Genomic DNA, 9068 nt, shown 5'->3' with positions numbered 1-9068 from the left:
TCCGTCTGTTCCTTTGTCTGTCTGTCCATCTATCTGTCCGTGTGAACGATAACTTTGTTTAGAAATGTTCGATCGCTTTTACATCTCCGTTAGTTATGAACTGAATTGCATGAAATTCAATATGGGCATATAATAGATTTAGCCATATGATACGCAATGCCAAAAGTTGATCGAATCGATTCAAAATTCACAGTGCCCTTTTCGCATCTCGACCATTTATAAACCGAATTGCAAACTTTTTTACTTATAAAAGTATTTGAATGAAATTTGATACATAGGCACTTGGAATAAAGGAAAATCAAACGCCAATTTCAAAATTTGGTTTTGCGCATGCGCAGTGCCAACTTTTTTATTTATGGAAGAATTTAAACGAAATTTGATACATAGGCACTTGGGATAAAGGAAAATCAAACGCCAATTTCAAAATTTGGTTTTGCGCATGCGCAGTGCCAACTTTTTTATTTATGGAAGAATTTAAACGAAATTTGATACATAGGCACTTGGAATAAAGGAAAATCTAGCGCCAGTTTCAAAATTTTATTTTGCGCATGCGCAGTGCCAACTTTTTTTTATCTATGGAAGCATTTAAGTGAAATTTGATACTTAGGCGCTTGGAACAAAGGAAAATCTAACATTAGTTTTAAAATTTAGGTTTGCGCATGCGCAGTTCCAACTTCCTTATTTAGAAAAGCATTGAAATGAAATTCTTCTCATAAACTGAAATTGAAGTAGCACGTCCAAAATGGATTGCCCATGTGCAACGCTATCTTTCATATTTGTGGCCGGATTTTTACGATTTTAACAGAAGTTGCATCTTACAAATGGGAAATGAATGCAAGTGGAAATGCGCTTTATGTAAATCGTTTACGATTACTTTTTAACTTTTTAAGATTTGAACCATACGCTACACTGACCTACTCGAAAAATACACTTGCCTAGATGTACCTTATTGCAAAACACGAACCTCAAACTTTCCGCAGAACCCCATGAGATGTTCTGTCTGAAAACCTTAGTCTGAAACGTAACTTTCATTGGGTACAAAGTTGCCACATTTACACAAAGCTAGAATAGAATGATACAGTAGCCTTGTGGCAGAAATGACACGTACAAAATTTGACACAGATGTATCACAGGGGAATAATTTAAATTTTTATTTTAGAAATGTGCTGCCGCGACTATGTTATGTGTATATTTGCGGCAATTTGGTCATTTGTAAGTGAAAATAGGAGATCTAAAATGTAGGTAATAGGCGCCACCTTTTTAGGTCCAAACGATACTACATCTAGCGTGGTGTATTTGGGCGGTAAATTTTTACAATTGTCATTATGGAATTACCAGAAACACGTTTAAATTCCTTTGGTACCTTACGTACTTCTACAGCGGTAAGTAAATAATTCTAGATCCAGTGAATAAGGTAGGTACCTACCTTTTGTGTGTTCACTCGTGCTTCAGTTATGAAATTGTTAGAAATGGATAGAGGGCACCTTAATAACACGTTTAGAATATAAAAATTTGCGGAAGAAGGCCTAAATTTTCCACAATCTTAATTACACGTTCACTGTTGAGTTGATTTATTGTATGCAGTTAGTTGTTGAAACGGTTTGCGTGAAGGGAAGGGTGTATTGTGGAGTGGAGTATTGGGAAGCTTGTTCTGGGAGAATAGTTGGGCAATTCGCACTGAGCCTCCTGTAAATTACCGCAGGGTGTTTTATTTTTAAGGGAATTTGCGCCTAAAGGTGAGATAGAGTTAAGCTAACTGTAAATTAACGCAGGGTGGTTTTATTAATCGAGAGCTTGTATTACTTTCGGAGAAGTTTCGTGCGAATATGGTGAAGTAAAGTTGTACACGCGCTAATTAAAGCTTAGGTCATCTATAATTTCAAGGGATAAGTGGCGAATTAGAAACTATTACCGTAAATACGAACAATGGTGTGAGTATTACGTTGTAATTCATCGCACAATTTCTTATGATAAATTGTCGCCGATAATTAAACTTCCATAAAATAATCATAACCATGTTACTTTTAATGAAGCAATCGCCAGTATAGGAAGAGAGCTCCGTTCCAACGCTTCCTGCGATTCACTCTAAAACAAAGGAAAAAAATACGGATTGCTTGAGGAGCCAAAATCCTTGTATTATGAGCCACACACTCCATATAAAACGAACAGAAAAGTCTTGAAAAGCACAATAAACAAGTGGTTCAATAAAATGGCCGCTACTTACGTAATTGAACATTTAATTAAATCCTCTACAATCAGAGATAAGTGTGTAGACTCGTGCCAAAATTACTTCGAGAATTTCAGAATATTCGGTTACTCGCCATAAAATAATAATAATGATACACCCTAATTGAATTTTTAGCAATGAACACAACTGTCACGTTTTATTTAAATTCGATATTGAAGTTCAATATTCTTACGCCATCTAGATATCTTCTTTGTAATCCATTAGTTTAAAGATGTAAGTTAGTTTTGTAGTAGAGTTCTTTATTTTCGCTGTGTGTAACATTACAATAGTTCTTTGTTTTCCCGACGGAGGTCGTGCAGAGTTTTCTTTAATTTATTTCAGCGCACGCACTTTTTGGTACAAAACACATTCAACCGTTACTTGTAGAAGAACGTTTACTCCATAGTTTTATAAGTTTAGTGAAGTTTTTCTCTTGGTATTTTGATTTCAACACTTTGCTGACGCATTTGCGGATCTATTCTAGTTCTAAGGCCGTTTTCGGCATATACCAAAAAATACGCATTGCCCTTGAGCTTGACTTTGAACAGTAATTATTTAGGCTTCTTACATCTGGCTTACTCTTTTCTTTATTATTACCTACTTGATGGTTGCTTTCTACGTCGATATTCCTGAGTCAAAACCGAATAATTTTGGATTTTCTCAATATTGCTAAAGGAAAATTCCCACCGCCATTCTATCATATCAACAACGACGCGACGGATGTTTCTACCTTACCGGCAGATTTCAGTGAAACCAAACACATGATCTGCCTACAATAATGACCTGTGATCTACTTACGTGAATTTTGTTTACCTATCCTTCAGATTAGCTGTGTTATTTAACATATTAGCTACCGTTTCTTTGTAAATTAGTTTTAGAAGTTACCGAGACTTGGTCCGAGACCGATATTTACAATGTTTTAGTCACGTTATTTGTTTTACTCTTGCTATTCGTAATAGTTATTTACCTAACAAGTTCGGTAAGTTAATTTTCCCGCATGAGCACTTTGTTTGCAGCACGACCGTAGGGAGTGCTGCATTTAGTGCGAATGCGGGAAAATTCTTTCCGAAAGAGTTAGGTACAATATTTTTTGTAACGAATTGCGTAAAAAAAGGTCAAAATTACTAAAGTTTTGTAAATTAGCTTTTTTTAAATCATGAGTTGGTAACACAATCATATGTTTGGTTGGTAACATAATTTTGTAACTACCCACTTTTAATAATGCACTGGTCACATTTAAAACTTCCACATCTTTGGTTAATACATATTTTGCCTTTGCAATGAGTGCTACTGGTCACGGCATTGCATCGTTTGCACTGAATATCTTGAGTTGCGTAAATACACTCGTTACATTTAAAATCCTTGGAAGCTTTGTGTGTTAATATGTGCTTTCTTAAACTGCATATGCGAATAGTTGCAGAATATCACTGGTCACATTTTAAGACGTTTTAACAATAAATTTTACTTTTTCTTGAGTTCCAATTCTGAAAAATAATTTGATTGCGTTATAAGTTCTTGTTTATATATTTACGTAAAACTTAGTGTACGTCTGTTTCCGATTAATCGCACTAAATACCCTCAACCAACGGTTTAATTGATTTTACAGCAGATGACAGTTAAAATCATGACATGACGTTCGTTGACTTCAATAAGTACTACCAACCGAAGAACGCGCATAACCCCTTCTCTCCAGCGGAAACTAAAAAACACCGCGATGCGGGAAAGTCGTTTTCCCGTGCATCGAGGATGCTTGGAAACATTATCTTTCCATTCAATGAGTACAAAAAGTATTTTTTCTCCAACCACCTGAATAAGACGCTATTTTGTGACAGTGTTCGGTACGTAAAATTGACGTTTTGCGGATTAATCGTTTTCACCATGGCAACTGTACAAAAAGTAGATACTTTTGGTCCTAGTACCAAAAAGAAATTGACCTTGAAAGTTGGCCAATTAAAAAATTACAATCACGGAGATATGTCACATTGACATCGTTTTACATTGCAGGTTATAAGATATTTCTATACATACAAATCAAATCTTTTTGCATATAAATGCAAATAATGATGTCACCTATACGTATGTACATGTATTGAAAATGATTTACGCTCGCTATTTTTATTTAAACCATGTGTAACGTAATTTACATATTCGATGAACGTAATTTTAATACGTATACAACCCGCCGTCGCGCGTAACGCCATCTACTTCAGACCCCTTGCACTATTATCTGTCATTTTGAATTTAAAATTTGAAAAAGTTAATTGCAATTAATTTTAATTAAAAAACTGTACGGTAAGTTTTTTATTTCAATACAAAATATAACAATATTAATTGTGTATACAATAAAATGACTGAAACTGATAGCGACATGGATTGCACTCCGCCAGAGATTATAGAAACGGCAGAACATGCTACCTCAAGATTTGCTCCCTACAAAGTCGCGAGAGGTGAGAAGTAAGAAGTCAGAACGAATAGGTTATAAGTTAACCTAAAAACTAGAGTGGCATGACACGTGAGGACAAGAAAGCAGAAGTTCTTATACTATAGTAGTGAAACTGTGACTGAATCTAAATTCGAATATAATTTGAAGTAAAGGGGGTTGGAGAAAAAATTTTATGTTTTATTCGTACAAAAAATGCGTTTTCGGGACTCGGAAGGTTGCTGGACTCCGCTAACGCGTCGTCCAGCAACTATCTTCCTCGTCCCGAAAACTGACATTTTTTGTACTAATGAAACAAATAACTATTTCCGTATTACCGTTCATGCTTTTGTATAGGTATATATTATATTACTGATTGTAGGTACGAGAAATTCGTGGCCGAACCAAAACTTTGTTTTTGTTAATGTAGTCATTCGAATTAGGTAGTGATTCTTTTTGAGTATTAATTTGAGTTCTGGTATACGATTGCCTTCTTGTCAGACGTTAGGATTTTTTCCGCAATATTTTATGTTCCGCGCTATTCACTACCCCTTTTAATTGTTTAATTTAAATATTGATATTGCAGATCTATATATTACAGTGTCCTATTTGTAATACTTTTGAGATCATTACCCTCGATTGTGACGTCAATTATTGTTCTATCCCTAATAAGTATTTTAATTCTTTAGCTTTTCAAGACCAGAACAAGGATATCTTAATCTGCTTTGTTTCCTCCTTTTTGTAAGTATTGTCTCCTATCTTTTGAAAGTGACGGCTATTCGGTTTACTTTTACTATATTTCCCTCTTTCTTTATTTTTGCTAGTGTACAAGAACCCCGATATTCACCCCGCCCCACCTCTACTTTGCCTGAGCTTACCGTGTGTATACCTCAAGGTAATTTTGTTACTTTTTCCCAAAGTAAACACAACTACTCTTAGAACGTGCCGATCAACAAATACTCGCAAGGGAGAAGGAAGAAAATAAAAAAAGTAAACTAGCATGCGCATTCTTTACTTTTAAAAATGCACCAATAAAAATTCGTCAAGCGGGAAACCAAATACAATTTTTACAAAATTTCTACCCCTCCCCCCTTTTGAAAAATCTCGGTACTTGAAACATAATCGGGAGGGGAAGTGAATAAAATGCAGAATTTTGTGCGTAAGAAAAGACAAGACCAAATAGATACTTATATTACGCGCACATCAACACAATAACAGGGAAACCTTCTGCGGGACAAAAACCCCGCCATAGAGCCCATACAAATACATGAAATAAATCAACTACGACAACAAAAAGCAAAAGGGTAAAGGTACAAATAAAACATCTTAAATTGTACGATAAAAATAGGGTAATCAAATCATGTGCAGTTAAATTAATTCATAAAAACAACACATGCATTACCTTCTCCACTCCTCCCCTTATGATTGTATGTGACATAGATTTTTTTAAAGGAAACAACCCTGATCCATTTGTCCACTCACATAATGATGGGCACTTTCCATATCTCAAACTATTAGTCCTAGGCAAACCGTACATGTGCTATTTTTCAACAGATTCTTGCGTCAATGTCACTGTTTTGGATGTAATTGACTACAGATACTTGGGAAACGAAACTGCGAATCGAGCACTGAACCTGCCCTTCCCGCCACAATCCGCCGCAGCAGATAGAACCGCAAACATATTTTCGACATACATCGTCATTGACGCGCTGTGGATGGTTACTGCCCTAAACCTGTTAAGTATGTCCTGACTTGTACCATCGTCACAATGTAACAACTTTTTGGATCAGTTGCGACACTCTGTCGTATAAGAAACCAGTGGGCGCTGCTAATGCATTTTCCATGGCCGTCTGTGTTACTTATTCTACTCTTTTTTGATGGAGTCTGCGCTGCGTGGTACGGAATTGACGTTTCACTTACTTCGGTAGGTACCGCGTCCAGAAGCTCTTGCTGATCACCATTTTCAGGACTTCCAGAGCTGGGCCATGTTCATAGGCATACCCAATCAAGACCTACTGGACGAGATCAATATCAAGCTGTACGCTGTGTCTATGGTTTATCCATCAATCCTCATGATGGTGATATTCTCCCGATTGTTCATAATATGGTTCGTTAACTTATTTTTATTCTTTCGTATCGTTCAGGCGTCTGTCAACGCATATCAAGATTTCGATGACGATGCGAGTATCAGTATAGAGAGTAAGCGTTTGGGTCGTTAACCGTTTGGAATACTAAACATTTACTTAGGCAGATGTTACTAAAGATAATCATGCGCAATATCTACTTGACGATGACGGAACGTATAAAGAAGAGATCGTAGAACCACCAGCAAATGAGAAAGGGAAGCGAAGAAAAATTGCCTTCAAAAGAAGAGCATTTTTTAAACGCAAGGCTAAATCACTGTGTGTACCGAAAGACAACATCTTTTCCTCGGGGTGAGAAATTTCGCTTTATTCTTTCATTAATCACATTGTTTGCAGATGCGTGTCTGAGGTGTTTTACTTATAGAGAAATCCATCGTGATTTTTAGTGCAGAAACAAATGACTAAACTGATGCCATTCTTTCGTCTCTCTTCAGTTGTATGTAAAATAGATGGACAATACTTGCTTCATTTCACATAGAAAACGCTACCACAACATCACGTGTAAGGTACTTACTGGTACAAGGTCAGTGATTTCTAGACAGAATTGTAGCTAAGATTACAGAAAATCAATAAATGTGAATTTTTGAAAATGCGTTATGGGTTTTGGTTTTTTCATTGACTTCCTGTGGATTATACTTCTAAGAAAGAAAAGTTTACAAAGCTTTTCTGGACATATTACCCCGCACGCAGGCGGTCTACAATTAAAATAAGAAATCTTAAAATTAGTACAGTGTTCCCTCTCAATAATCTGCTCGTACAAGGTTTGAGATATTAGGCGCACTTAATTCATACACAAACGCTGACTGCTTCTGAACTTCACTTTGACTTAGATGACCAACAAAACTGGCTTGATGAATAAAATGACAAATTTCTGGTGCCCTGTTCGGACGGTAGAAACTTTTAACTTTTAATAAGAACCTCAACGAAAGGCCTCGCGGTACTACAACTGCTTCCCTTTTCCAGGTTTTAAATCGGTCAAAACATTCTCAAAATAGAATGTTAAAACCACCTGGTCGCGGTGGAATCGTTTCTTTATTAACAAAACGAGCGCTTCATAATATCGGTCCTTTGCGTGCCTATTGCGCATGCACAGTTCTATTTTTATTGCGGTCATTTTGTTCGCTTGTATTAGAAGAGGAAGCTACCACAAAAAATTTGATTAAATTGCTCCACAAATAAGGAAGTTGTCTATTGCGCATGCGTGGTTTTGGAGAGAAATTATAAACTGTGACTTATCGATCGTACTTGCATTGGCGTACATTTCGCTTAGAAAATATTTGCATATGATTAGTTATTCGCCTCAATGCACCCTGCCACCACAACTCGCTTATAAATTCATATATGAAGTGTCTTTCGCCACAACATGCGCCTAGGGCTCGTGCTGTTATGGCCACAGTATTTCCTGGTATCTGTCCATGTAGTCAGGATGTGGGGTCGGCGACATCTGGACGCCATCATACAAATATGAAAAACTTAACGCGAGTAGTTGTCGAAATTGTCTTTTAAGCTTTGCGGTTGGTAAAAATCATTGAGGATACTTTTTAACGCCAAGTATATAGCAACATACGACCTAAGTATATTGTCGAGGTTTAATATTAATACGTAGATTTGCGCTTGAAATATGCATACTGTACATTCTAAAGACGAAGTGAATCTATATCTATACTTAAAAAGCGTTCACAACAAGGGCGTAGCCAAGGGGGTTGCTGAAGGTGCTCTAGCACCCCTCGAAAGAGTCGTCAAACTATGTTTTTAACAATAACTAACTGAGGTTACACTACACTTTTTTGCACACCAATGCCGAGCGAGCCGAAGGCGAGTTCGGCATAGCTCGAGCCCTCCCTTAGACTCGCCTCTCTACGTCCACGGTGGCAAACGACATTTACCAACGGCCAAACACGCACTACACTTTTTCAATCATACATCCAACCTAATAAAAAACGGTATAAAATAGTGATTCACTATACCATTATATTCCACCCAAAATACTTGTAAGTTTATTAAGTGGATCTAGATCTAGACCAACCTATTGCTGCGTACCTACACTAGAAGATAATACAGGGTCCGGCAATGAAACGGGAAGATTTGGGGTGGGGCTTGCAGCGGGCGGTGAAGTGGTAGGGAGGACAGTCACAGACCTGTCGGGACCCTAGTGGCTTGCCATTTAGTCTACAATGGAGCGTTGGACGGGTGAGCATCGCGGTTACGCAATTAAGGCTTATTACCAAAATGGCGAGAGTTTAATGCAAACGCGTCGAGATGTTAGACGGCATTTTAA

General features: G+C 37.1%; 1 protein-coding gene across 2 annotated transcripts; it reads left to right on the top strand.

The window, feature by feature from the left end:
- Positions 1–1097: 1097 nt before the first annotated feature.
- Positions 1098–7382, top strand: LOC116159048. Of its 2 annotated transcripts, XM_031471943.1 has the most exons (8): positions 1098–1212; positions 1265–1382; positions 6201–6386; positions 6437–6570; positions 6614–6724; positions 6791–6845; positions 6894–7081; positions 7127–7382. In XM_031471943.1, the coding sequence occupies exons 1-7, from the start codon at positions 1162–1164 to the stop codon at positions 6905–6907; spliced, it is 669 nt and encodes a 222-aa protein (XP_031327803.1). In that variant the 5' UTR covers positions 1098–1161; the 3' UTR covers positions 6908–7081; positions 7127–7382. The 2 variants fall into 2 exon arrangements, with proteins under 2 accessions (XP_031327803.1, XP_031327802.1); XM_031471942.1 differs by having other exon boundaries at positions 6614–6845.
- The last annotated feature ends 1686 nt before the right edge of the window (positions 7383–9068 follow it).

This window comes from Photinus pyralis, unplaced genomic scaffold (assembly GCF_008802855.1).
Source record: "Photinus pyralis isolate 1611_PpyrPB1 unplaced genomic scaffold, Ppyr1.3 Ppyr1.4_LG1, whole genome shotgun sequence".
Classification (NCBI taxonomy): Eukaryota; Metazoa; Arthropoda; class Insecta; order Coleoptera; family Lampyridae; genus Photinus; species Photinus pyralis.
This window is presented reverse-complemented; position numbering and strand designations above follow the sequence as displayed.